This window comes from Castor canadensis, chromosome 2 (assembly GCF_047511655.1).
Source record: "Castor canadensis chromosome 2, mCasCan1.hap1v2, whole genome shotgun sequence".
In the NCBI taxonomy this organism is placed as follows: Eukaryota; Metazoa; Chordata; class Mammalia; order Rodentia; family Castoridae; genus Castor; species Castor canadensis.
Genome location: NC_133387.1, coordinates 105799282 through 105826837, shown reverse-complemented (window position 1 = coordinate 105826837; position 27556 = coordinate 105799282). Strand labels below are relative to the sequence as shown.

General features: G+C 54.0%; 2 protein-coding genes and 1 long non-coding RNA gene across 5 annotated transcripts; 2 read left to right on the top strand and 1 right to left on the bottom strand.

Moving 5' to 3' along the window:
• Positions 1-283: 283 nt before the first annotated feature.
• On the top strand, positions 284-12333 carry Aebp1 (AE binding protein 1). Of its 2 annotated transcripts, XM_020163026.2 has the most exons (21): positions 2125-2779; positions 4378-4719; positions 5177-5248; positions 5361-5432; positions 5543-5650; positions 5724-5792; positions 6432-6509; positions 6690-6770; positions 6850-6903; positions 7717-7826; positions 7898-8037; positions 8696-8780; positions 8852-8996; positions 9079-9164; positions 9405-9528; positions 9846-10042; positions 10124-10303; positions 10506-10857; positions 10944-11083; positions 11184-11283; positions 11486-12333. In XM_020163026.2, exons 1-21 carry the CDS (start codon positions 2542-2544, stop codon positions 12088-12090), a joined length of 3378 nt encoding a protein of 1125 aa, XP_020018615.2. In that variant the 5' UTR covers positions 2125-2541; the 3' UTR covers positions 12091-12333. The 2 variants fall into 2 exon arrangements, with proteins under 2 accessions (XP_073921546.1, XP_020018615.2); XM_074065445.1 differs by lacking the exons at positions 2125-2779; positions 4378-4719; positions 5177-5248 and adding an exon at positions 284-291.
• On the bottom strand, positions 12063-21061 carry Pold2 (DNA polymerase delta 2, accessory subunit). Of its 2 annotated transcripts, none has more exons than XM_020163028.2 (11): positions 21010-21061; positions 18796-19071; positions 15397-15518; positions 15099-15222; positions 14618-14732; positions 14330-14528; positions 14022-14102; positions 13737-13894; positions 13408-13535; positions 12902-13003; positions 12063-12647 (listed from the first exon to the last, which is right to left on the bottom strand). In XM_020163028.2, the coding sequence occupies exons 1-11, from the start codon at positions 21056-21058 to the stop codon at positions 12487-12489; spliced, it is 1515 nt and encodes a 504-aa protein (XP_020018617.1). In that variant the 5' UTR covers positions 21059-21061; the 3' UTR covers positions 12063-12486. The 2 variants fall into 2 exon arrangements, with proteins under 2 accessions (XP_020018617.1, XP_020018618.1); XM_020163029.2 differs by lacking the exon at positions 21010-21061 and adding an exon at positions 20818-20960.
• A 207-nt stretch (positions 21062-21268) lies between these two features.
• On the top strand, positions 21269-26825 carry LOC141420741 (uncharacterized). The gene is made up of 4 exons (XR_012445302.1): positions 21269-21346; positions 21970-22032; positions 25317-25429; positions 26480-26825. It is a non-coding gene; the product is annotated as an uncharacterized lncRNA (long non-coding RNA).
• Positions 26826-27556: the final 731 nt, after the last annotated feature.

Sequence of the window (27556 nt, the reverse complement as noted above, 5' to 3'; positions counted from 1 at the left end):
CAGGGTGTCTAGCCAGGGCAGGTTAGCATCCTGGCCAGTGGCGGGGCTGGGACCCTGAAGCCCTTGAGTGCTCTTAGCCACAAATACCACGCCTCCAACTTCCTTGACTGACCTTGGCTATGCCCTTGAGGAGCCTGACTTAGCTAACTGCGATCCTCAGCAGAGGAAAGGGGCCCCCTCACTGGTCATGTGGTTGTCTCCTGATCCAGGCAGAGTCCTGGACTAGGACAGAACAACTTCCACAACTTCCTCACTGAGCTAGGGGGTCCCAAGGGAAGGAGCACCAGCCTGGCATGGAGAGCAGTTGCCCTCTCCATCTGCCCAGACCCTCAGAGATGAAGGCTCCCAGCCCCCGGTCCTCCTGGGTCCAGATCCCCTTAAGGGCTTTTGCTCAGGTCCCTGTTGGTGACTCACTGTGACTGAGGAGAAGTCTTTCTAGCCTTTTTTATGTTTTCTAAATGGCTTCTATTTTCCCTGGCAGAGGATGTTGGGCCCAAATCCAATTCATGTATGAGCTGTTCCCAGGGAAGTGACGTCTCATAGCCCCTCGGCCAGCCTCGGGCCTCTGGCATGACTAGACTGGGGGCAGCAGAACAAATTCCTAGAACCAGTTCTAAGTATGATGATTCACAGGTTTGCAGGGGACAGTGGTGGGTAAGACTTGCTTCACCCTTGCTACTAGGACTGGGTTGAGGCCACCTCTGGCTGTGGGGGGTTGCTTGGAGAGCCTGGTTGGGCCCAGGTTGGTCTCCAGGGGAAATGGTGAGAGCCAAGACCCAGAGGGTTTCGAGGACTGAATACATGTGCTAGGCCTTGCACACACATGATCCTGTTAGTCTACATCTAGTAAGTGGTGGGCACTGAGGTTACTTCCTGAGATCAGATGGCCAAGAGGGGCAGAACCAGGAAAGACCACCAGGGACCAGCTCTTGACTTAGTTCCCCTGCCTCCCCCCATTTTTTTGGTGGTACTGGGGTTTGAACTCAGGGCTTTGCACTTGCTAGGCAGGCACTCTACCACTTGAACCATGCCCCCAGCCCAGCCCGTTTCCTTAAGGAAAGCCAGTGCAGGTACTCCACTGGGCCTTCCTGGCTGCCACCTGCCAACAGTGGCCCAGGGTGGGTTGGAGTCCTAGCCTGGGTGCTTCCTGACTTGCTTTTCTTCTTTTCTTTCCAGCAGACATTCAAACTCTACCCTGTCAATCGTTCCAGTGCTCCTATTCTGCTTCATCACCAGGTCAATCCCTTACAGACAACCTTGGTTTGGGACTGACTGCTGCTGACCTTGACCTATGGCTACAAGTGTGTTTTCTCTTGGTTTCTCATTTCTTCAAGGGTGAATAGTCTGGGAACTCTGAAATTAGCTTTGATGGACACTTGGGGTCAACATTTGACCCCCTAGAAGGGTCACATGAGTGAATCTCCCTGGGCTGGCACCATAATGGACATCATTAATGGATCCTGGAATGCTCTGAGCCTAGTCTTGTGCCCCCTGGGGGCATGTGGTAGCAAGAGTAATTGTAAAGTTTGAGTGTTTTTTTTTGTTTGGTTGGTTGATTTTTTCGTTGTTGTTGTTGTTCATGTTGAGATGGGATGATGGCATGCCCGTATGTGGGACTCCTACGCCCAGTATAGCACTTGGGCCTCTTTGAGAGGGTTTTGTACCGCCTTCTGCTAGAAAGTGAATTCCTACAGTGTTGTCTTTCTTGCCAAGCACAGCGGTTGGTCCTGCACGGAGGTTGGCTGATGACTGACACCAGGGTGCAGCAGGTGACTGATTGAAAAGCGACCAGGCCAGAGAGTGGGAAGGATGGGGTGGCCAACATCTTCATCACCCTGAGTTCCTGATTGCCCTAGATGAGATCAAAGGCTTGGGGCGTGCTGAAGGTTCAACGGGACAGAAGCATAAGCTTTTTCAGACTCTCCAACCCTGCTTCCCTTCCTCAGATCCTTCCCCCACTCCCCCCAAGTCGCCCCGGCCTCAGAGCCCCTGACCTGGGCGTGCGGACACAGCTTGCACTCCGAGCTTTGGGGAGTGCCAAGCGCCGGGCCTGCCCCGCCCACCCCCCCTCCCGCCCCCTCCCGCAGCCCCTCATTTCCAGCCGAGCTCCTCCTCCTTCTCCTGCCCGGCTTGAGGGGAGGAAGCCGGCTCCGGAAGCCCCATGCCCCCGCCCCGGCGGCCGCTTGCACTTTGGAAGGCGGTGCGCGCGGGAGCTCGCCACGCGGGGCAGGAGCGCCCAGTTGCCGCCAGCGCCTTGGAGCCACCCACCAGCGTCTGAGCTCCACCATCCCCGAATTCTCCCCGAACCTCTCCCCTGATCCCCTCGCCCACCCAGGATTTCCCTCTCCCACCACTTTCTGGATTCCTTTGCCCTACTTCCCTCCCCAGTCTCCCCCTCCCCGCGTCCTTCCCTGACACTCCTCCTACGCCCCGTCCCAGAGCCCCCCCCAACTCCGTCCTCTTCCTGGAACCCCCCTTCACCCCTGTCCAGAGCCTCGGCACCCCCCACGTCCCTGCTAGAGCCCCACCAGTGCTGGGGCCATGGCGGCCGTGCGCACTGCGCCCCTGCTCGGCTGTCTCCTGGCGCTGCTGGCTCTGTGCCCCGGGGGGCGCCCACAGACTGTGTTGACTGACGACGAGATCGAGGAGTTCCTCGAAGGCTTCCTGTCCGAGCTGGAGCCCGAGCCCGAGGAGGACGACGTGGAGGCCCTGCCGCCTCCCGAGCCCACCCGACGTGCTCGCAAAACCCAGGCAGGGAGCAAGCCGGGGACGGCTGAAGGTGAGTGTCCTGTCCCAAGTCAGGGACGACCTGTGGTGTGGTGAGGCTAACACAGGTGGGAGCTGACACCTCAGGTGAGCATGGAGAATTTCTGAGGGCCTGGCCCCTCCCCAGGCTGCCCAGGATGAGCAGTGGTTCTTCAACAAAACCGCGCCTGGCAGGACATGGTACCAGGCAAGGGCAGTGCTGGCACAGAGCCTGGGGACTTGGAGGCACATCCAGTACTGAGCAGCATGCAGCTTTTAGAGGCTGTGGATCTACATGTCCTAGTGACTCATCCCCAGACCCCCAAATCCCAACAGGGTCCAGGCTTGGGCCACAGCGTGTCTGTGCTGTTACCACCCTGGCATCCACTTGGGCTCTCAGCCTGTTTGTGGCCTATCTAAGCCTCCTGCTTTTGGTCTCTGCTTCAGGAGCTTACTGACAGGGGAGGCAGCTGCAGAAGACCTCTGCCCCCCAAGGCTTCCAGGTGGAAGTGGGCAGTGGGTAGTCTGGGGTTAGTTGGAGTTAGATGAGATGATGCATCACCAAGGCATGTAACCCGGGGCCTCTTACGCAATCAGTTGTCTATAAATCTTGGCTGTTTATTGTGGCCCTCTGGAGGGTGGCAAAGAATCTTGTGATCTCTCTTCCAAGAGACACTAAGGCACCGTTCATCATTCGTGAGGTCAGCAGCTATTCCTTCCAGGCCCCCTGCAGCCCCAGTTGTAAGTCTTTCCTGGCTCTTCCCCCACACCTCACATCCTGCCACCCTCTTGCCTCCAGCTGTCAAGGGCTCTTGGATATGGCTGTAAGAGCCCCATTTCTCCTGCTTGTGTTTTGTAACTCTTCCTGGGTTTCAGCCAAACTGCCTCGTGTCCTCCATCCACCATGAACTTCTCAACTGCATTTGCAGCCCCTGCTTAGGGTCCTGAGAGGATTCCCATGGGGGCAGCCCCACCTGGAGTCCCTGCTCCTGGACTCCCTGAGATAAGCCAGCAGCTACAAGCTCTGTGCTTAGTCCTTTGTCCTCTGGGTGCCCCCCCCCCCCCCCGCCAGGTGGCCAGATCCCCTATTGGTTCTGGCTTTCAACCCATTCCAGACCTCTTATGGCTTCCTCTTTTTTGGGCTTCAGGGCCTACTGAATGTCTCTTGAGGTTTTCTTGTCCCTTCAGGGAGGCTCGGGAAGGATCCAGGCTATGTCTTTTAATTTGTATGGCTGTTTGTGGGAATTTCCATGGCCCTTTAAATCTGGATGGCTCAGTCACCTCTCTGTGCCTTCCATGCCCAGCTTCATCACTGGCAAGTGGACATGTGAAGGAGTGGATTGTGAAGGGCCCTGTTGAGATTTTGGCAGGTAGTAGCTGCTCCCTGGAAATTGGGTGTTGCATCTCAGTCTTTAGAGAGTCTGAGATGTGATGTTGGCAACTCTGGACTTACAGATAGAAAGCTCAGATTCAGATTCCAGCTCTGCCACTTGGTCAAGTGCTTAACCTAAGGTTTCTGGTGTGTACTGGGGACTGATGAGAGCCCCTGTGCTCAGGTTGTGCGCATCCTGAGGGGCCACACGGTGACCCCGTGGCCTCTGTTAATTTGACTTACATCTTCATCTTGGATAGCACCTCCAGAAAAGGCCAAAGACAAAGGGAAGAAAGGGAAGAAGGACAAAGACCCCAAGGCAACCAAACAGCCCCTGGAGGGGTCCCCCAGGCCACCCAAGAAGGGGAAGGAGAAGCCACCCAAAGCCACCAAAAAGCCCAAAGAGAAGCCCCCCAAGGCCACCAAGAAACCCAAGGAAAAGCCCCCCAAGGCCACCAAAAAGCCCAAGGAGAAGCCACCTAAAGCCACGAAGAGGCCCCTGGCAGGGAAGAAGCACTCCACTCCAGTCCCCTTAGAAACCCCAGAGTGGCCACTGCTCCCGCCCCCCAACTCTGGTTCTGAGGAGCCACCCCAGGAAGGAGGTTTGTGTCAGCCTTCTCTGGGGATATGGGTTCTGACCTCTTTGGTGGGCAGGGAGGGTGAGTGTGGAAACCTGGAACCCTGTTTCCTACAGACATGATAGGCTCTGGGGCCTCAGTATTGTCTGGACTTGGTGAGCGGTCAATGAATTTCCTTAGTGGGCAGGACAGCACTGGGCAGTTGTGGCTAGGGGTCTCTCCCATCTCTGAGCTTACAGGGCTCCCTCCTGCCTTCCTCTGCTGGCAGCAGCTTTGTGGCAGGTCTCCCAGAAGGCCGCCGGACTCTCCAGTCCCAGATCATGCCAGCAGAATAAAATGCACGGGCCTACTTGGAGTGAGCTGTGGTCTTGGAAGGGTGTCCACAGGGTCTGAGGAGGCTCTTTGGTAGCAGGTGGCCTTAGGCACTGAAGGGGGTAAGGTCAGGGCCCTGTTCACCTGCTTCTTGGCTTCTTTGTTGCAGGGGGTGCCCTTCCAAATACCTGGCAGGGTCAAGGAGAGGAGACATATGTGGAGGCCGGGGAGCACCAGCTTGGTGAGCGGCCATTAACTTGTTGGTCTCAGCTGCCCTGGCTTGCTGGACTGAGGGGCTTCTCAGAGTGGACCTGGGTGGGGTTTTCAGGTGGCCACTGGCATCTTCTCTTCAGAGCCAGAGGAAGAGACAGAGGGGCCCACCCTGGACTACAACGACCAGATAGAGAGGGAGGACTATGAGGACTGTGAGTAGACCCCTGCCCGTCCTGATGTGGATCGGACCCTGACCTGGGCACTGGTGGTCTACCTGAGGCCCTGTCCCAGCTCAGCTACTCAGAGCTCTCTTTTCTCTCAGTTGAGTACATCCGGCGCCAAAAGCAGCCCAGGCCTCCGCCCAGCAGGAGGAGGTTCTGGCCAGAGCGCCCCGAGGAGAAGACTGAGAAGCCAGAGGAGAAAGAGATCAGTAAGATGGGAGTCAGGGTGGGAAGGGGCACAGGGGAGAAGCTGTGGCCCACTGTACCTCCTCACCTTCACAGAGCCACCTCTGAAGCCTCTGCTGCCTCCTGACTATGGGGATGGCTACGTGATCCCCAACTATGAAGACAGTGAGTAGTGAGAGTCCAAGGGAGGCGGGAGAGTAAACCTCTGGCTCAGGAGTGTGGTTAGGACTCTGGACTTTCCCTGCCTACTTACCTGGCTCCTGACTTTGCTCTTGCCCCCAGTGGGGGTGTCCCTAGGCTTTGCCCTCAGCCCTGTTACCCCATTTGGGCCCAGTCCTTACTGTCCTGTGTTCTAGTCTCTTTCCTGCCCTACCCTACCTACCTTTTTGCAGCTTGCCACCCTCCCTACCCCGGTCCCTGTGGGACCCTAGGTTCCTTCCCTCCTGGATGATGGGCCTACACAGGTTTGGTCCCTCTAATCCTTGGTCCCAGCTCAGATCTTAAGGCCTGGTCACAGTCACCAGCTGCCACTTAGGCACCTGCCCTGGTGCCAGTCTTTGTCCAACTTTGATTTCTCCTTTCCTCAGGCCAAACCTTGTGGGGCCAGGTTGGTGACCTCAGTAGGGTCTTGCCTCTCCCATCTGACTTTCCACAGAAGTAGCTCTCTCTTCTTCTGTCCCCCAGCTCTCTACCTCCCTCCTCTCCTGCCCAGCCCAGCCCTGTCCTGTGTGTTCCTGTGAACCTGGGGGGCCAAGGCCCCTAGCACAGGATTAGGACCACTTAAACTTAGTTCTATCCCTGCAGTGGACTATTACTTCCCACCACCTCCACCACAGAAGCCTGGCCCTGAACAGGAGACAGATGAAGAGAAGGAGGAACTGAGTATGTGGAACCAGCCAGACCCTACAGTAGGCTTCCTCCTAAGGCCACCTCTGCCTGCCAGACCTCCCCACCCCCACGTGCCCCAATTCAGCCCGATCCCCGACAGATCCCAGCTCAGCCTGCCCCTCCCCAAAAGCTCAGGGCTGGGCTGATATACCTCTCACACCTTGCACCCTCCAGAGAAACCCAAAAAGGAGGGCAATAGCCCCAAAGAGGAGACGGAGGACAAGTGGGCTGTGGAGAAGGGCAAGGACCCCAAAGGTGTGTGACTAGTCTTGTGGGGCATCTGAACTCTTGCTGCCTCAAGCGTTGGCTCTACCTCTCCCTTCATTGTTGACAGGGCCCCAGAAGGGCAAGGAGCTGGAGGAGGAGTGGGCTCCGGTGGAGAAAGTCAGTGAGTGGGGCTGGGACTGGGTGTGGGGGTGCAGCAGGGTGGGAGTGCAGGACAGTGATCACACCTGGGAGCCCAGATTTCCTGATGGCACTTTAGGGCCAGAAGCCATTAGATTCTTGCAGCACAGAAGGGAGAGTCCCAGATCTGAGGACATTCTTGTTTAGCTACACCTTGCTCTCGCCTGAGGTTGATCTGCTTCAGAGAGGCAGGACTTCTTGGCCCTTAGCAACTGGGGTGATGTGTGTGTGTGTGTGTGTGTGTGTGTGTGTGTGTGTGTATCCACGCCTTGGGTGTGGAGTGGTCTTCAGCTATCTTCACAGGCATCCCTGTGGGGCCAATGTACACATGGCCTCATCTGGGTAGCTTGTGGTAGGCTGGGCCCTGGGGTGGGTCTACCTGGGATTTATCCTGAGCTCTATATCCCTAATAGGTAGGCACCATCAGCCTGTTTTCCAGATGGAGCAGCCAAGGCCTGGGAAGGGGAAGCAGACTGGGGGAAGAGCAGCATCTGGCCTGGTTCTTCTTTATTTGGGGGGTGGTACTGGGGTTTTGAACTCAGGACCTTGTGCTTGCTTACTAGGCAGGCAGGGAGGCACTCTACCACTTCAGCAGTGCCCCTTGCTGGCCTGGTTCTGCATCCACTTTGAGGTGGGTGGGGTCTGCAGTCTTCAGAGCAACAAGCCACATAGGTGCTCTCTGACCGGTGCCCCTGATGTGAGAGGGTGGGCTGTCAGCCCCTTGGCTCTGGGTTGGTGGAGAGAGGGGGTCTCTCAAGTGACTCACAAGTCACTAGCCTGGGGTGCGCGTCCTCAGAGTGCCCGCCTATCGGGATGGAGTCACACCGCATAGAGGACAACCAGATCCGTGCCTCCTCCATGCTGCGCCACGGCCTGGGAGCACAGCGTGGCCGGCTCAACATGCAGGTGGGTGAGTGAACAGCCCGGCCCTAGCATTCAGGGGCTCCCCTGCCCATGCTCAGTCCCCTATCTGACAGGCTGGTGCCAACGAGGATGACTACTATGATGGTGCCTGGTGTGCTGAGGATGATTCACAGACCCAGTGGATCGAGGTGGACACCAGGAGGACGACCCAGTTCACAGGTGTCATCACCCAGGGCCGAGACTCCAGCATCCAGTATGTGGCTGGGTGATTGGGTAGTCTGCTGGGGCTCCAGTATGGCACTGAGTTCCATTTTGGACATTCTAGATAGCCCTTGAGCTGGCCCAGGAAGGCCAGAAAAATCCACTGGGTGAGGGGCGGGTGCAATGGTGCACCCAGCCACTTAGGAGGAAGAGCTAGGAAGACTGTGGTTTGAGGTCAGCCCAGGCAAAAGTTAGGGAGATCCCATATCAAAAAACAGCTGGGTGTAGTGGCACACACTGTGGTCCCAGCTACTTGGGAGACAGAGGTAGGATTGTGACCCGAGGCCAGCTGGGGCAAAGTTAGCTCTAGACTGTATCTGAAGACAAAAGGACTGCAGGTATGGCTCAAGTGGTAGAGTTCTTGCCTAGCAAGTGTGAGGCCCCTAGTTCAATCCTCAGTACTATGAAAGAAAAATTTTTAAAAGTCCCCAGGCTAATGCTGCACCTGTTCCTGTCCCTAGGCCATGACTAGTCAGCCCCCATGTTCAGATGGTCACACAAGGTCAGCAATAGCCAGCACCTGTGGCCACAGACAGGCACAGGACCTGGCTCATGACACCCAGGCCGTGGTCCACAGCCTTGCTGGCCCAGAAAGGGGGACAAATGGGCCTGGAGCAGGAGAACAGCCTTGTCCCTGTCCTGTTTCACAGTGACGACTTTGTGACCACCTTCTTCATTGGCTTCAGCAATGACAGCCAGACATGGGTGATGTACACCAATGGCTATGAGGAAATGGTGAGTGTTCCGTTGTCTGGGCCAGGGTGAACTCAGGGAGGGGTGCTACACTGAGGCCTGTCCCTCCCCAGACCTTCCACGGGAATGTGGACAAGGACACACCTGTGCTGAGTGAGCTCCCGGAGCCAGTGGTGGCCCGCTTCATCCGCATATACCCACTCACCTGGAACGGCAGCCTGTGCATGCGTCTGGAGGTGCTGGGCTGCCCAGTGACCCGTGAGTGCCTAGGGGCAGCTGGGGGTGACCTGGGGGTAGGTTGACTGGCAGCTGGCTCAGGGCCCTGCCTGCCTCTCTGCAGCTGTCCACAGCTACTATGCACAGAATGAAGTGGTGGCCACTGATGACCTGGACTTCCGGCACCACAGCTACAAGGACATGCGCCAGGTTAGGAGGCTGGGATGGGCCCTGTGCAGGGGTGACAAGGGGGCTTATGCCTGGTCTAGTCCCCACTTGCAGGGGTACAGTCTCTCTTGGAGGAACATTGGCCAGCCGCCCCTTGACTTAGGGAGGAGGCTAGGACCTGGAGGACCTGGGAGAGGGCGGGGTTGCCTGTCTCTCCCCATAGATCCAGGGCAGTTGGAGAGGTATGGCCAGTGATGTGATGCCGTCTCCTCACCATACCAGCTGATGAAGGTGGTGAACGAGGAGTGCCCCACCATCACCCGCACATACAGCCTGGGCAAAAGCTCTAGGGGGCTCAAGATCTACGCCATGGAGATCTCAGACAACCCTGGGGAGCACGAGTTGGGTGAGGCCCTAAGGGTGTCATTCTGCTAGTGCCCTGGATGCCTGGGCCCTGTGCTGCATGGGCCAGGGCTTGGCTCCCCTGCAGTGAGTGAGAGGCAAGGCCCTGGCGTTACCTGTAGGTCCTGGCACTGCAGGTGGGCCTGCACAGTAGGTTTAGATGCTTACTGCCTCCTGCCTGCTCCTAGAGACCCCCTGGGGATCCAAGTCTGTCTTGCTGGGAATATAAGCCTCAGCCACCCCCTAGCTCCTTGGGGCTCCTTCCACAGGCACCCTGGGCCTTACAAGGCTGAGTGCTTACTGTGGCTCCTGGCCTTGCAGGGGAGCCTGAGTTCCGCTACACAGCTGGGATCCATGGCAACGAGGTTCTAGGCCGAGAGCTATTGCTGCTGCTCATGCAGTACCTGTGTCGCGAGTACCGTGACGGGAACCCGCGTGTGCGCAGCCTGGTGCAGGACACCCGCATCCACCTGGTGCCCTCGCTGAACCCCGATGGCTATGAAGTGGCAGCACAGATGGTGGGTGTGGGTGCGGGGCTGGCTGGAGCGGTGGAGTCAGGAGAACGTGCAGCCAAAGCTAACTCTGCCCACTCCCCGCAGGGCTCAGAGTTTGGGAACTGGGCCCTGGGGCTGTGGACCGAGGAGGGCTTTGACATCTTTGAGGACTTTCCGGATCTCAACTCTGTGCTCTGGGGAGCTGAGGAGAGGAAATGGGTCCCTTACCGGGTCCCCAACAATAACCTGCCCATTCCTGAACGCTACCTGTCCCCAGATGCCACGGTGAGGACAGCCCTAGAGTTCTGAGCTGGGGGGGGATTCGGCAGGTGGCTGAGTTGTGTGTGTTGAGACTGTGGGGCTGGGGAAGAGTCAGAGGGACATGGACAGGACAAGGGGAGTGCAGCACTTGTGGCGTGAAGCTCTACAGACGGAGAGGGGCAAGGTGACCATGGGAGCCTTGACCTCCTGTGCCGACCACCCCTAGGTGTCCACAGAGGTGCGGGCCATCATCGCCTGGATGGAGAAGAACCCCTTTGTGCTGGGAGCAAATCTGAATGGTGGTGAGAGACTCGTGTCGTACCCCTACGACATGGCCCGCACACCCAGCCAGGAGCAGCTGTTGGCTGCAGCCATGGCAGCTGCCCGAGGAGAGGACGACGAGGAAGCATCTGAGGCTCAGGAGACCCCAGACCATGCCATCTTCCGCTGGCTAGCCATCTCTTTCGCCTCCGCCCACCTCACCATGACCGAGCCGTACCGGGGAGGGTGCCAGGCCCAAGACTACACCAGCGGCATGGGCATTGTCAATGGGGCCAAGTGGAACCCCCGATCAGGGAGTGAGTCAATCTGGGAAGGGCTGTGTGGGGGGTACGGGGGGCACGTGACCTGGGGAGGGGATGACCATGGGTCTCCGTCTGCCCAGCTATCAATGACTTCAGTTACCTGCACACCAACTGCCTGGAGCTGTCTATCTACCTGGGCTGTGACAAGTTCCCCCATGAGAGCGAGCTGCCCCGGGAATGGGAGAACAACAAGGAGGCACTGCTTACCTTCATGGAGCAGGTAGACAGCTTGGGCTGCATGTGGGGTGGAAGGTGATGCCTGGGGCAGGGCCCTGGACATGGGTCCCTGGGTGGTCCCCTCATTCACCTTCCTCTTGCAGGTGCACCGTGGCATCAAGGGTGTGGTGACAGACGAGCAAGGCATCCCCATTGCCAATGCCACCATCTCCGTGAATGGTATCAACCATGGCGTGAAGACAGGTACCTTGTGTGCACATCCCACCTCATCTTTCCCAAGAAGCAGCAGCAACAGGGGTCAAATCTGTGTGGTCTTGGCAAGTCTGGCCTGCCCGGCAGGTCCCTGAAGCTTTGGGCCCTGACAGAGAGGGTGGGCCTGGGGAGAATCACAGCGAGGGTAGAGCTGGAGGACCCCCGGACAACCAGGCTTGTCTTCCCTGAACAGCAAGTGGTGGCGATTACTGGCGCATCCTGAACCCAGGTGAGTACCGCGTGACAGCCCACGCTGAGGGCTACACCTCCAGTGCCAAGACCTGCAATGTGGACTATGACATTGGGGCCACCCAGTGCAACTTCATCTTGGCTCGCTCCAACTGGAAGCGCATCCGGGAGATTCTGGCCATGAATGGAAACCGGCCCATCCTGCGCGTGGACCCTTCGCGCCCCATGACGCCCCAGCAGCGGCGCCTGCAGCAGCGGCGCCTGCAGCAACGGCTAAGGCTACGCGAGCAGCAGCGGCTGAGGCGCCTCAATGCCACAGTGGGCTCTACGACAAGTCCCTCCCCTGCCCTCACCTCACCCCCCACCTCTGCCCCCACTCCAAGCACCACCTCGGAGCCCTGGGGCCTTGTGCCCACAACCATCACAGGCTGGGAGGAATCGGAGACCGAGACCTACACAGAGATTGTGACAGAGTTTGTGACAGAGTTTGGGACTGAGATGGAGCCCGAGGAGGAGGAGGAAGTGGAGGAGGAGGACGAAATGGCCACTGGCCCCACGTTCCCCTTCACGACAGTGGAGACCTACACGGTGAACTTTGGGGACTTCTGAGACCAGAATTCCACCATTGCCCTGGCCCAGCTCAGCTCAGCAGCATTTCCCAGGCTTGTACCCACAGTCACACAGCCGTTGCCGCAAAGAAGGTCCCCTGGGGTGAGCCCTCCAGATGGCATGAAGGCAACCAGGACTCAAGAGCAGAGTCAGCAGAGGCTCCTGTTCTGTCTGCCAGCCTTCAGAGAGGGGGCAGGTGAGGAAGCCAAGGCCACACCAATAAAACAAGCTCATGGCACTGGCCACTGCTGTTCTGATGGGCTCAGGGGAGGAGGCAGACCTTGATGGGGTCCCATCCCAAGTATGAGCAGGAGCTCGAGGCTGACCCAGCAAACATTCATGCTTTATTTACAAGGCTCACATGGCAGGGACAAATGCCTGCTCCAGCTGCCTGAGTCAGGAGCCCAACCCCAGGCCTCCCAGGTCATCGTCCTCTGCTCCAAAGCCTGAAAAGCTGATGGGTTGGCAGGCCAGGCTGCGCAGGTTCACCAAGCATGCAGTCTGCGTGGCACTGAAGTCGGGAACGGCCACCAACAGTACCATCTGGTCCTCAGGGCCTGCAAAGCAGCCATGTGGGACCCACCTTAGGTTCTGGGCCTGTTCCCCAAGGAAGCCCCCAGAGGTAAACAGGAGCCACAGTGGGTGGTGTCAACAGAAGCACGTGGCTCAGAGCACCTCAGACCCCACCCAGTCAGAACACCACAGCCCCTGGGCAGACCCCAGGAGATTTATCCCATGAGGACCTTATCCCTAAGAGAGCAAATTGCTCCTGACAACTCACCCCTGGGGTCCCCAAAAAAACAAAACTTACCTCGGATGATTTTGGAGCCATAGCTGGGGGTGTTGCCACAGAAGTAGATGTGAGGGCACTCCAGAAAGATGAATGGATCAGTTTTGTAGAAGGGGTAACAGCCTGCAGAAGGGCCTGTTGCTGAGCAGGGCATCCCGGCCTCTGCACAGGATGCCTGGGGCTGGGCATCCCCCAACAGAGCCACCCTGGACAGCATGTACAGCACTATCCCAGCACTCTCCCATTAAAAGCCAGCTGCAAGACACCGCCCCCGCCCCATAACAAAAGTGCCACATTGTCACATAGGGGCAGAATGATGAACCCAGCTGCCTCTGCCCTTGGGGTAGGTGCTGTGCCATTCTCAGCCTAAGCTCCCAGTACACTTGTGTAGCCACCGACAGAATTAAGATTCCAGAGTGGCTTCCACAACAAGCTTCTCATTTGTCAGGGCGGACAGGACTGCAAGTGCATGCCCATGCAGGAACCTGCCTAGCCCCCTGGTCCCACCAGTGTAGCTGAGCCATTACCTAGGGTGTCAGGAGCTGTGGGGCTGATGTGACCGACCCTTAGGGTCCACTCTAGGATCTCTAAATGGTCCTCCATGCTGCTGTATCGGAAAATGTCACTCACGTTCTGTCCTGACGTCCCCAGGAACCTGTAAAGCAAAGCTCTGTTGACCCTTGGCCTGGGGTCACCAATGCTGCTCCACCCCCAGAAGCCAGCCTGCAGCCCACCTGGTGCCCTCATTGGGATATCCCAGGCCAATCCTGAAGGGAAGACATGCCAGGAAGGACTTCCGCAGCCCTACCCACTCCCAGACTTATTCTTTCCCCTCTCCTTGTGCCTCGCTGGCTACCTGACTCCATCAATGGTGGCCTGGTAGGGGTTGGTGACCAGCTGGAGTGTGGAGTAGGCAGTGGCCAGTGGGAACATGCAGGGGTGCAGGGGCTGCTGGGGGAGGGTGTAGTTGGTCGGATCAAATTCGCCTGGCATCACATCCACGGGCACGGAGGCCTGGAGGACAAAGGTCAGGGAGAGCTTGCAGGCCCTGAGGAAGCTCCCACCTCCCCTCTGGCCCTCCCGCTTCCACTTGCCCACCCAATAGTAGCTTCCATCGTCCTGCCAGCCCCTAGCCACTCACACTGAGCTGCAGAAGGATCTCATCCAGCATTTTGACTGCCTCCACACTGGCCGCCTGGGTTTTCTTGGTGAGGTATTTGGCCTGGGAGTGGAAGCCCAGGAGGTCATCAGGCCTTAAGTGGGTCTCAGCTCAGAGAGCCACCCTGAGCTTATCCAGGTCCTCAGCACTGAGAACCAAGCAAAGTTCACCAGCAGGTAGATGTGGGATTATCCTACAGGCCCTCCCCTCCCTACTGGGCAGCAACCTCAGGGAGCAGGGCCGTGTGGGGACAGCAGCACAGAAGGCCCAGTCTCCAGCAGGCCGCATACCTTGTTGATAGAATCTCTGCTCTGGGTGCTGTGGCTGAGGAGGTTGCCCGCAAGGATGACCCGGGAGACGTGGGCAGCACTGCACTGTTCCCCTTCGTCTCCAAGCTGCCCTGTCACCACGTCCACCAGCAGCTGGGTACCCAGCAGGCTTTCACCATTGCCACCACCTAGGCCCAGCCCTGACACCAGCAGCACAAACCTGCAGAGAGGCCAGAGTCCTACAGGGTGCTGAGGAGGGAGGCAGCCCTCCCCGAGCCAGCACTGGGGTCCCGGAATGAGGCTCCTCACCTGTCTGTATCAATGGGGGGTGCAGGCGTCTGTACAGCAAGATCGGCAAAACAGTGGTCCTCCACCTGAAGCTTCCCATCATCTCTTACGGAGCCAAGCACAGCCAGGACAGTTCCTGGGGAACAGCGAGATCAGGTCCAGGAGGGCGGCCAGGTACTGCCACCTCTTAACCAGCCAGTCCCCCTGGGCCATACCAGTGAACTCTCGCTTAGGACTCTGGGACTGATGCCTGCTTCTTGGAGTCCCTGTCTTTGGGTGGAGGCAGAGAGAGCAATCTCCCAGTTAAGCCAGGCCTCACCCATCAATGGCCTCCTCCAGTTTGAACCTTTACCTACTTCCCCACAATCTCTAGTGTGCCAACTCTTCACACACAGGTTGTCCACACACTACCATCTGGCCTCCACTGAGCTCCCTATGACCCCATATACATCCTGGCTGCCTCTCTATCTCAGGATTCCCATCATAGCTGCTGGGCTCCTACCTGTAACCAACTTTGACACATCAATGTTGCCTTTCAGTTTGATACGCTGCAATTCATCCTCCAGGACCAGCTCATCATCTGGGTGGATGTATTTGCACCGAGGAGGCTGGGGAAGCAGGTTGTGCTGGAAGGCAGACATGGGAGGTAGTTTTGGGACCAAGGCCACCCCAGCTCCTGTGTTAGCTGGTGCAGCCTCCACCGCCTGGACCCGCTCCCTCACTCCCCTGGGCAGAGGCCCAGTCCTAATGCCCTGGGATGATGAGGGTGGCACATCAGTGTCCTCCAGGACGGGTCTCACCTCCTCACTGATCTCACGCAGGATGGAGGGCTGCAGCGGCATGGCCTTGAACAAGGTGCCCACCACACAGCACTTCTCCTCAGGCTGCAGCTCACACAGCTTCTTCACTCCGACGCTACTGCCTGTCGCAAGGGGTGCAGACTCAGACCAGTCAGCCTCATCCAGGCTCTACCACAGGGGCCGTTCAGAGCCTCACAGGAGTACTGCAGCCTCAGACCTTGGCCAGGATGAAGTGCCCAGTGAAGGACTCCTGGGCCTCAGTGTGGCAGTGAAGGGGGGTCACCCACAGGGGACAAAGGACCAAATGTCTTCAAAAGAGGCAGAGGCAAGGAGGGTCATGAAGATGGGGCAGAGAAAATGTGTAGCCAGCCACAAGCCCAGAACTGTCTGGAGCCACTAGGAGCTGGGAGAGGTAGAAAGGACCCTCCTCTGGAGCCTCTGGGGAGGACCAGCACTGCCACAGCCAGAACTGACCAGTGACAGAATGCTGGTTGTCTCAAGGTGACCAGTGTTGCAGTTCTTTATCACAGCAGCCATGGGAATCTGATACAGAGCATTACTTCACTTACATATAAATTATAACACTCATCCTTAGAAAGAGAAAGAGGTCAAGTCTCAACAGAGCTCTTCCTTAAAAATACTGTAAGTTTCTTTAAGAGTTTGGATTCTTCCATCAGCCCCTGTTCCCACCAAATGCTTCATCCTCTGAAAACAGATACTCAACTGATACCCAAGAACCATTCTGTTCCCTGTGGAGTCAGGCAATCCAGTTCCTCCAGAGCACCCAGGATCCTGGGAGCAAATCACATGTGGGAATGTCCCATTCGCTCAAGAGGAAAGGGGTGGAGAGGAAGAAATGCAAGTCCCCAAAGGCCTGTGGGGTCATCAGAACAAACACCACACACTGAGAAAACCCTATGAGGAGACACAGTAATGTGGAGGTCAGGCTAGCTCCTCAGCCCAGCTGACCCCAGCGCTGCCAGAGCCCCCCCAGCCCTGGAAGAGCTGAGAACATTCCTCAGAGTTACACCCTGGAAACAGATAATCCAAAACAAGACTAAGTGGGGGAGGGGCACCAGCATTGGCCAGAAACTCCAGGCACCAGAAACAACATATTCCAACCCCCCACCTGTGGGGCTCTGCTATAGTTAGGAAGTGGTCTCTCCCCTAAAGGTTTCTGTGTTGGCGGCTCGATTCTCAGTGTGGTGGTGTTGACGTGGCGCAGCCTTGCAGAGGTGGGACCCAGTGGGAAGTCCTTAGCTCACAGGGGAGCAGGTAGCTCTCATGCGACCCTGAGCTTTATCAGCCTGAGCTGTTATACAAGCGAGCCTAACTTCAGAATCACTCTCTGGCTTGTCTGGTGATGTGATCTCTCTTACATACACACTTGCCATTTGCCATGAGGTCCTCACCAGAGCAAACCTGAAGCTTCAGGACTATGAGCTAAATAAACCTCTTTTCTGAAGTACTCAGCACCAGGTATTTCATTACAGTAACAGAAAACAGGCTAGGACTTGCCAGGTCACTCCATCTAAGTGCTGTGCATGCAATTCAGCCAACCCTGATGACACACTAAGAGTAGATATTACCCACTCCCACACCTCCCCCCACACATACAGAGAGTCACACAGTTTGGATCCAAATATATACCCTTGAGCACTGGATGGACACATGTCCATTAATGGAGAGCAGGACACCTTTCCCCTATGCAATACTGGCACCAACATCAAAACTATACACAAAGGCCAACCTTGGCTCTCACTAAGCCCCTTCCAGGAGGGAGAGAGATGCCATAACACACAAGTCCAAGGACAAACAGGAAGCTGAGGCAGGAAACATGAAGAAGGCCTTGATGGGCCAAGTACCTCTCAAAAGGATATGCCACTTTAGCAGACTGTAAGTCCAAGCAGCCAAGGGAGAAGTGTGCTGGTCAAAGGGAAACACCCACATCAGGAAGGCTCAACGTGTACAGGAAGCAATTCTGGAGGCACACTGAGCTTTGGCAAGGAAGCCCAGGCTACACCGAGAAACCTTCTGTAGGGTTCTGGGTGACAACCTGTAAGTGACCTGCTGTCAATCATCCCATCCTTCACAGCAGTCTGTGAGCCCAATAAAATGGTTGTTGCCCATCACTGGGAGCTTTGTGAGCAGCTGTGGTCACTGGGAGAGAATGTGGTGCTGATATAAAGACACTGGAAAGGTGGTCCTGACATCAGGCCCAGGTAGCAGGTGGGTACCTTCTTAAAAGAAGTGAGGAAGCTGGCGCAGTGGCTCACACTTATAATCCCAGCTACACAGGAGGCAGAGATTCCAGGCAAAAAAGTAGTTGGGTATGATGGCACATGCTTGTCATTCCCAACTTCGAGGGAAGTGAAGCATAAACAGGAGAATCACCTGGGTAAAAACACAAGACTCTATCCCCAAAATAACTAAAAGCAAAAAGGGTGAGGGCATGGCTCAAGTGGTAGAGCACCTGCCTAGCAAGCATGAAGCCCTGAGTTCAAACCCCAGTACCACCAAAAAGTAAAAATAGATAAAAAGTGAGGAAAAGGGGCAGAGGAGAGCTAAACTGTACCTTTGCCTGAGGTAAAGAAAACAGAAACCATGTCCAATAAATTTCCTGTCTTAGCTAGGAGATTTTGTGCCTAGTGTTCTCCTGCTGCTTAAATAAACCAAGAGTTGACCTAGTGGCTTAGTGGTTTAGGGTTGGGTAGCACAGGCCTGAGGCCAGTGGCTCCCATGTGCAACCAGGGCTGAGATCCACCAAACCCTGTGCTAGGGACAATGAGTAAGGCAGGGTCTGTTTAAAAACGTAACAGGAGATGGATTTGAAAACTATACAGAAAACCACTTGTGCAAATCTCAAGAATGAGATCAAGCAGTACCACCCCAAAGTTGAGAGATGGGGGTCCTGCCTCACCACCCAGCACAGCAAAACCTAACTGCAGGTATGATCACCAAGGAAGAAATGGGGAAAAGAAAAGGGCTGTGCTCCCAGGTCACTTTATTAGGATATTAGGAGAGAAAAAAAGAGAACCCCCACCCAAAGGACAGAAGATTCATGGCCACCAAATTCAGGTCAGAAGAAGTAGACATCAATGAACAGAGGGGGTCCCTTATGACTGCAAGGTGTGCCTCCAGCAACCTGGTGCCAGCCCTGCCACACTGAGGGGTTCTCTAGCTATGGTATGGGAAAATGGTTGGATAATTTCCCTCCACCAAGGAAATAGTCACCATCACTGCCAGAACCAGGACCAGCCTCTAATCTAAAGCAAACTTTAAGCCCACAGATGACTTAAGTTAACGTTACCTTGTTATTACCTTGAGAAGAAATTGGGTAAAAAGGTTCTGGTTCTCAGTTTTGGACTGGTATGGGAAGCACACCCCAAATTCACTCACCCCAGTGCTGCCTGGCTCGGCTCACCAGGAAGGGTCTCATCTGGATGAGGCGGGTGGCATAAATGTGGGCGTACTGCCTGCTAAAGCTGCGCTCTCCCAGGCGGAAGGGCTGGGAGGAGTTGGTGTAAGTTGTCACGGGCACCCGGGCGAATGTGGCATTGTTGGCTGACGGTGGGGACAGTAGAGTATGGGCCCTCTGGGCTGCCTGCTCGGAAAACATGGCTGCACTCCTGGCTTGCTTTGTCCAGACAGCTGTGCCCAGGGGAAGGAGGATCACTGTAAAGACACAAAGACATTCCTGCCACCTCTGCCCAATTCCAAGGCAGCAGCTCTCCTGGTGTCTCAACTAAGTTGCCCACACTGTATCCAAAGGGCAAATGGAAAGAAGGGGAACAGACGTAGTGCCCTGGATACAGATGGCTCACCCCATAACCCTACTCCAGATAGGGAGAAAAGGAAAGCTGGGAGTGTTTCTCCCACCTGGAGCTCCCTCCAAACCCCAAACTCAGGCTTCAACTTAGAAAACTACCAATGTCTCAAATTTAGCATGTCCCAAATAGAATTCGTGATCTGACTCCATCCAGGCCCCTCACCCCTGTCCCACCTGTGGGAATGAAGTCAGACTTCTTACTAAACAAGCCTACCATAATATAATAAAAATAATAAATAACTAGCCAGGTGCCGGTGGCTCATTCCTGTAATCCTAGCTACTCAGGAGCAGAGATCAGGACGATCAGTGTTCGAAGCCAGCCTGGCAAATAGTTCGCAAGACCCCATGGGGGGGGGTGCTGGTGGAGTGGCTCAAAGTGTAGGCCCTGAGTTCAAACCCCAGTATCACAAAATAAGTAAATAAATAAAATTACTAATAAAAAAAACCCCATAAATCAGTCATTGCTCTACTCAAAACTCTCCAAAGCTTCCCTATTTCACTAAATAAAGCCCCAAATTCTTACAGATCCTATGAGATTTGCCCCACACCCTAGCTGCTCATCCCTCAGACCTGTCTCTCACTCCACTTCCTCTTGTCTCTTCCACAGTAAGGGCCCCAGCACAGGCCTCTCTACTCCAGTTGGTGGTCTCCCATACAGCTCATGGTCACTGGCTCATTTCCTTCAAATCTTTATTCAAAACTCACCTTCTCCACACCGCAACCTTCTCCTGGTGTATCTGCTTTCCCTTTTTGTATGTGTGTGTGTGTAGGACTGGGGTTTGAACTCAGGACTTTGCACTTGTAAGGCAGGCACTTTACCACTCAAGCCACACCTGCAGTCCATTTTGCTTGGGTTATTTTGGAGATGGGGGTCTCACAAACTATTTGCCTGGGCTGGCCTCCCGAATTTAGCCTCCCAAATAGTTAGGACGACAATAGTGAACCACTAGCGCCCAGCGTTGTTTTTTCACAGCATTTGCCTTCCAACAAACTATGTATTTTAAGTTTGACTGCCTTCTCCACCTACACCATAAGCTCCAAGAGAGCTGGGGTTTTTATTTTATTCCTGGAAGTATTACCAGCACCTACAACTGCACTGTCCCTCCCATACGGAGTCCACCTGAGATGTACCTGCAGGATGCACACCGGATTTCCAAAATATCACAAAGAATATCTCAATAAGGGCTGATGCATGGCCAAGTTCAAACTCCAGTACCGCTCCCCCCCCCACAAAAAAAGGAATATCTTAATACATTCTTCATGTATACGTATACAGTTTATTTTAAAAATCATTATTGTTGTACTGGGGACACACTGTGACATTTACAAAAGTTCTTACAATATATCATAGTTGAATTCACCCCTCCATCATTCTCCTTTATCTTCCCCCCCTCCCAGATATGCAGTTTAAGTGACAATAGTTTGGACATACTGGTTACTAACATATTACAGCTTTCTGTTTCTTTGTACTTTTCTTGTATCGTTTAAAACCCGTAGCAGGCTTGTGCTCTATCTCTACTGATCACCTCTGGCCTGGGACGCAGATTGTACCGAAAGGGCGAATCTGAATTAACTTTCAGCCAAACACGCACCATGGTGGCAGCGGCCCATCCGGTGCCCCCGCAGCCCGAGGAGGGTGTCGGACCCACCCGGGACCGGCCTCCCCAGCTCAGTCCCACTCAGGAACACGGGACGTCCTCCGAGACGCGAGCCCGCTGTCCTGGTTACCCCCCGGGCTGGACCCATAACCCCACGCAGACCCAGGTTGGCCGAACCACACTCACCTGGCCTCGCGCCGCATCCCGCCAATCCCCGCGCGTTCGGCCCGCCCATCGCCCAGATTCCACCAATCCCCGCGCTCCCGCCCCGCCCATCATCGCTCGCTCCGTTCAGTCCATGACCGGGTGCCGCATCCCGCCAATCAACGCGTGGGGCGCCCCTGGATGCTGAGCCAGCGCGAGCCACGCCTCCAGTTTCCTGGACAACGGAGGCGGAGCCGGCACATTGGCCGCACCCCCCGTGCGCATGCGTATGAGTCACGTGCCATGGTGGTGTTGTCTGGGCTTGCACTGGGTACCCGCAGTTCTTGCGAGTCGCCTTCTTACCCGAGCAAAAGGGAACGTAAGTTGAGAGGATGCTGTCAGAAGGAAGGAGGCACCCGCCGGTAAAACCGAAAGGGGAGGTTGCTCTGCCGAGGGCTCCCCAGGCTCCCACGTTCTCCTGGCCTCTGTATTAGTAGTGCTTGCTAAGCCTACTCATTTGTAGGATTTCTAACCGAGCGGAGAGGTCCCTTCCTGTGGAGCTTCCCTCCCACTCCACCCTGCGCTGTAATTCTCACAACGGTTTCCTTTACATCCAGGTCTTGTTTCCCCAAGGAGCGGATATCAAATATCAACACATGAAAGCTCTTGCAGTGCGCTTGCCACTCTTTTGAGTGGTTTTTGTTTTGTTTTGGTTTTTGGTAGGACTAGGGCTTGAACTCAGGGCTTTGAGTTTGCAAAGCAGGTGCTCTACCACTTGAGCCATACCTCCAGTTCATTTTGCTCCAGTTATTTTGGAGATGGGGTCTCCACAACTATTTGCCTGAGCTGGCCTTGAACCGCGATGCTCCTGATCTCAGCCTTCCAAGTAGCTAGGATTATAGGCCTGAGCCACTGGAGCCCAGTTCTTCTGAATTCTTGACACCTTAATCCATCTACTTCTCAGGTAACCCTCTGAAGCATGAATTATTTTCCATTTTACAGATAAGGAAACTGAGGCAAAGAGCGGTCACCCAGCTAGTGAGCAAAAGCTGGGATTCACACAAGGTAACCTGACTCAGCCAGTAATACTGTATCATGCTGAGCCTTCACTCAACATTGTGCATGTCCCTGCAAACATAATCTTACTTCTGCTTTTCCAATTTGAAAGCCTTTTTATTTCTTTTTCTGCCTAATTACTCTGGCTGGAACTTCCAACACTTCCTTGAATAGAAGTAGTGAAAGTGAGCATCCATGTCTTGTTATTCATCTTAAAGGGAGGGTGAGGTGGAGCACATGGCAGTTGGTTCTGGGTGCTGCTTTGTAATAGAAGCTAATATCTGGTGGTGGTCATTAGCATTTACCTTTTTTTTAAGTATTGGTGTTTGAACTCAGGGCCTTTACCTTGAGCCACTCTGCTAGCCCTCTTTGTGATGGGTATTTTTGAGATATGATCTCTCGAACTATTTGCCTGGGCTGGTTTGGAACCATGATCCTCCTGATCTCTGCCTCCTGAGTAGCTAGGATTACAGATGTGAGCCACCAGTGCCCAGCAAGCATTTACTTTTGTTAATGGATGCAAAACACTGTAAGGTCATGTGCACTCATATGGACAGCTGCGCTGGGGAACTGTTTGGAGGGCTGGGTTTTTTTTGTTTTTGGGGGGACTGGGGTTTGAACTCAGGGCTTTGAAAGGCAGTTATGCTCACCATTATACCAACTTGTACTTGCAAAGCAGGCACTCTACCACTTGAGCCACACCTCCAGTCCATTTTGCTTTGGTTATTTTGGGAATGTAGTCTCATGAACTATTTGCCCAGGCTGGCTTTGAATCTTGATTCTCCTGATCTCAGTCTTCCGGATTACAAGTGTGAGCCATTTCACCTGGCTGGAATAATTTCTGTTGGTTGTTTTTCCTCAAATGGATCATACTCTCCTGTGTGTTTGTATGCCTGTGACTTTTTTTTTTTTTTGCTTGAAAACTGGACATTTAAATCTTGCAATATGGAAACTAGAAATCACATGTTTCCCTTTTTCCCCGTGTTTGCTGTGTGTGTGTGTGTGTGTTTTAAATGATTATCAGTTGTCTCTAATACCAGGATCAGTCCCTATGTCTTCTCAGGTCTTTTCTGAGCCTGTGTCTCACTGCGGCTACGGTGACTTTCTGAATTCTCCTATCTATCATGTTGCATTTGAATGTCCTAAGCCTTGAATGTCTGGCTCCCAGAAGGAGAAAAAAGGAAAAATAAAGCCAGGAGAGGGAGGAATCATAGGTATGGCCTTCCTTATTTTTTTCAGGTACTGGGGTTTGAACATGGCAGCAGGAGCATGTGGAGGAGGAGGAAGCTGTTGACCTAATGGTGGGCAGGAAGCAGAGAGAGGAGAGAGGAAGGGACCAGGTAGAAAGTTCAAAAGCATGCCCTCTGTGACATGCTTCCTCTAGCTAGGTCCCTAAGATCACACCACTGTTTGGGGTTCAAACACTCAGTACACAAGCCTATGAGGGATGTTTCATATTCAAACCATAATGAGATCCAAACTATAGCAGCCAGGTATTAGGCAAGTAGCAACCACTCATCTGCTCCAAAGCCTGCAGAAATTATCCAAACTAGCCTATCCTAAACTGTTAGTTCTGCTTGGCTTGCCCTGCCCTTCCCTTTCCATGGAAACTCCAATAGAGGCTCTGCTAGATTTTCCCTACTCTTGTCTTCTGCCTCCTGAGAGGCACTTGTGCTTCCCTTGTGGCCCCATGTGGCATGTGCTGACCCTCTGTAAGTATAATAAACTTCCTTTCCAGTTTCATTCTCTTCCCCTATATTCCATACCCAACAACTACATTCTTAGAACATATACGTATTTTAGAACTCTGAAGTATAGTCAAAGACTTTCTCAGCTTCTAAGGAAAGGTAAGTTGATGTTAATTTTGATCAACTTCAGCTTTAGTGCCATCAGGGCGACTCATCCCCAGACCACACAGCCCAGCGACAGACAGTTGCACCAGTGTTCCTAGAGTGGCTTCCAAGAACCAGGGGTTGTCTGGCTCCCGGAAGAGAAAAAAAGGGAAAAATAAAGCTGGGGGATGGGTGAACTAAAACAGGTAGTGTTTTTAATATAGACAGTCTTGAGAGTTAAAAGCTCTTGAGGTCTTGGGCAAGCCTCATACTTTCATGAGTTTTACCTCCAGAAACCCCCACTGGCTTGTCACAGTGGAGAAAAACAAACAAACAAACAAAAAACAGCCCTACATGTTTCCAACATGGGAATGTGGAAAATTCCACAAGGGCTATTTTGAAACATGCAAGAGTATTCTGTTCTTTACAAGATTTGCACCCAACAGAAACTTTTATCAGAGCTTAACTGACTGGGGGAAAGAGATATATCCAACTCTAGCCACCTCTAGCCTTCCTGTCTCACCTGAGTGTGGGGTGGAGAAAACAGCAGAGAAGCACTGACTCACTCCTTCCTTACTATGGAATACTCTTTCCCTGCACCTGCATCACTGTTTTCTGGGATTGTATGGCAGTGCTCAGCAGCAAAGGCCATCTGCACTTGTGGTTTTACTTGTGGTTAGTTTTTGTCTGTTGCTTCAGTTTCTTCAGGCATTATTTCTTCTGGGGCATAAGCAAGTAAGTGGTAACAGGCAGTGTTCTGATCAAACTGTCCACAGGACACTTAGGGTGTTTCTCCTGGCTGTGTGGAAGTCACCCCAGTCCTCTGGAATGTGGGAGGCGTGGCATGCAGAAGAAGCCAAGACTTCTGGGGGTCTCAGGAGAAGGGGGGTGAAGGTGCTGCTGATGGCAAAGGGGCAGGAAGAGAGATAAGGTTCTATTTTAGAACTGTGTGACTTTGCACGTCAGCAGCACATCCTGGGGGACATCTGCATGTAGGAGAGGCAGTGATGAGGTTGGGTAGCAGATGGAAAGTCAGATGCTGCTTCAAATGCCTGGGGTGTTAGAGATAGTGTCCTGGAGGGCTGAAAGTGTGGGCCGTGAATGTGTGGGCGTTGAAAGAGAGGCTAGCAAGGGGGAGGGGTCTTCCTGGTGCACATACATGCATACACGCATGCATGCACACACACAAACTCCTTACCTCCCCTCCCCTGTGCACACAAACAATGCAGACATGCTGACAGCCTTTGGAGGGAGACACATTTCGCTCCCCAGTGAGGAACCTCCAGGCATAAACTGTCACAGGCAGCAATCTCGATGGACCCACAGTGTCTATAAAGGTTACTCAGCCTCTAGAAGTCTGGAGATTCATGTCACTTCTCTCATTCATGAGACATTTGCAGAATGCCTGCTCTGTGCCAGGACAGAGGTGACAAATGTTTGCTACCTTCACATTGCTCACAGGAAGCCTCAGTGAGCCAGGTGAGCCCTGGAAGAAACATCAGCCAGATTTGAGTCAGGGGATGGCTTCCTGGAGAAGATGACCCCTGGATGAGGCCTGAAGCCTATGGAGGCAGGTAGGGGAGAGGCTGCCCTCTGACAAAGATTCCCTGCTTGACCAAACTATAGTCAGGCTCCTGAGCCTTCTGCTAGGGACATGGGTGAACGTCCATGTCTCCAGGTTTAGCAAAGAACCTGATAAGTCAATTTGACCAGAGCCTCCCTCTCCTGCCCTCCCATATCTGATCAGGTTCCTCATCCTGCCCCCGCCCCCAGGTGACCACCCTGACCTACCTTCAGCAAGAATCCTGGGAGGTCAGTTTAACCAGAATTCCCCCACCCGAATGACTCTTCTCAGTCACTGTCCATCCACTGACCCCACCCTTCTCCTTGGCTGAAATCCCACCTAACTAGACTGTTCCTGATCCCTCTCCCCTCTGCAAAATCCCTTTGCTATGGTCCCTACACCTATCAGGACAGACCTGAACAAAGTTTGCCTTACTGTGCCTTAAGTATTGTAAGCAAGTTTTTCTTTAAGAGGAGTAGGAGGGCCAGAAGGCCTGACAGGGGGATGGGGGACTCTTGTCATGCGGCCACTGCAGCAGTGGAGACTGGGGGGTTCACTGTGAGGAAGGAAGGCTCTTCCAAGGCCAGCCTCATGACCCCCCTAGAGCTGTTTCAGTGCCTTGTTGTGCTCCCTTATGCCTGTGCCAAGCTCTCAGACCTCAGTGTCTGGACCCCTCCACTAGGAGCTGGCCTCAAGTAAACAGCCAGAGAGTCCTGTGGCGCTGTAAGTGGTCAGCAGTTGGTGATGGTGGGGGAGGAGCAGGATGACGTCTGTTTCTCATAACCCATGGTTAACTTGGAGGAAAGTCTCAAGATTTGGTTAATCTTTCTTAAAACATTGCCAGTGCTACTGTTTGTCTTCCTAATTATTCTATTGACTAAATTGGTATACCACTTTCCCGCTGCTGCAGGATAAGTTGTAAGAGGCACTCAGATTACTTTTGCTGAAAAGCACTGACTCCTTCTTGAGCCCATGAATTGGCTAAAAACAAAATGGAGGCAAAATGGCATTTTTGCCTCCATTTTGTATCTGCTTTTGCTCTAAGCCATTCTCTTTGCAGTCACTTTGCAATCACCTTGGATCCCAGGAAAGACAGGTAACATCTTCATAATGAGGGACAGAAACTGCCCCCAGCAGTACACCTTCCTCAGGATGGACCAAATCCTAACTTCTCCTGGAACAAAGACTGAGATGATGACCAACCAGACCACACCTGTGACTGGGACTGTTTACCTGTGCATACCTTTTGTTCCTTGTCCCCAGTTCTTTGTCTTTCTAAACCTATAGCTCCTGTCTGCACCCCGAAGATGGCTGAAGATAAGCTGAGTGCTTACTCTGCCTCTTCCCATGGTGTGTCCTGAGCTGTGTAATAAACTTTTCTCTGCCTTCACCAGGCCTCTTTATTTGGTGTTTAGGGGCAGGTGGCCGGACCTGGCATGTGGAATCTCAGGAGTTTGGGCCTTGGGTCCAAAATTCAGATTTCAAAGTTATGCCAAATCGACCACAGTTTATTTCTCGGGATGCTGTAGGCTGACCAGGCAGCTCTTCGCTTCAATGCCTGAACTTGCACATGGCCATTTTGTCTGGGGACGGGGTAGAGTTCATCATAGCCTCATTCCCACATGTCCAGCCCCAGGTAGATGGCAGAGGACCAGTCCCCTCTCTCCATATGATCTTTTATCCTAGATTTCAACTAAGCGTAGTGGCATAGTGACCCTTTGGGTTCCAAGAAAGTGAAGGCAGAACTGAAAGTTTAAGGTCAACATGTCACAGACCAGCCCAGATTCAGGGGGTGGAGAAGAAACCTTGGCCTCTTTATGGGAGCCACTCCACACTAAACAGTGACCACTCCTGAGTGATGTGCATACAAGATGTAACTTCCAGGACTCTGCCACCTGGAGAGGAAGAGATGGGAGTACTGGCCCACCCTGTCCATCTGCTGTTTAATCAGCTAGTGTGTGATCTCACTTAAGGACATGCCCTGTGGTTCTGAACTAAAATCTGCTTGCTCCGGGCTGACCCCAAAAGAGGAAGTAGGGAGGGTTGAGTAGGAGCTGAGGTAGTATAATTCACATGTCTCCATTTGAGACCCCTGATGTGTGAGACAATTTCCATGTGTAAGGACTTGCTCTTGATG

Coding starts and splice junctions, on each gene's coding strand:
- Aebp1 (XM_020163026.2), top strand. CDS start 2,542: ATGGCGGCCGTGCGCACTGCGCCCCTGCTCGGCTGTCTCCTGGCGCTG. Junction 10,858..10,943: donor GTGGAACCCCCGATCAGGGA/GTGAGTCAATCT, acceptor CCGTCTGCCCAG/CTATCAATGACTTCAGTTAC. Junction 11,084..11,183: donor TGCTTACCTTCATGGAGCAG/GTAGACAGCTTG, acceptor TTCCTCTTGCAG/GTGCACCGTGGCATCAAGGG.
- Pold2 (XM_020163028.2), bottom strand. CDS start 21,058: ATGGGCGGGCCGAACGCGCGGGGATTGGCGGGATGCGGCGCGAGGCCA. Junction 14,733..15,098: donor TGTGTCAAAGTTGGTTACAG/GTAGGAGCCCAG, acceptor GCTGTTCCCCAG/GAACTGTCCTGGCTGTGCTT. Junction 13,536..13,736: donor GCCACCATTGATGGAGTCAG/GTAGCCAGCGAG, acceptor TTTGCTTTACAG/GTTCCTGGGGACGTCAGGAC.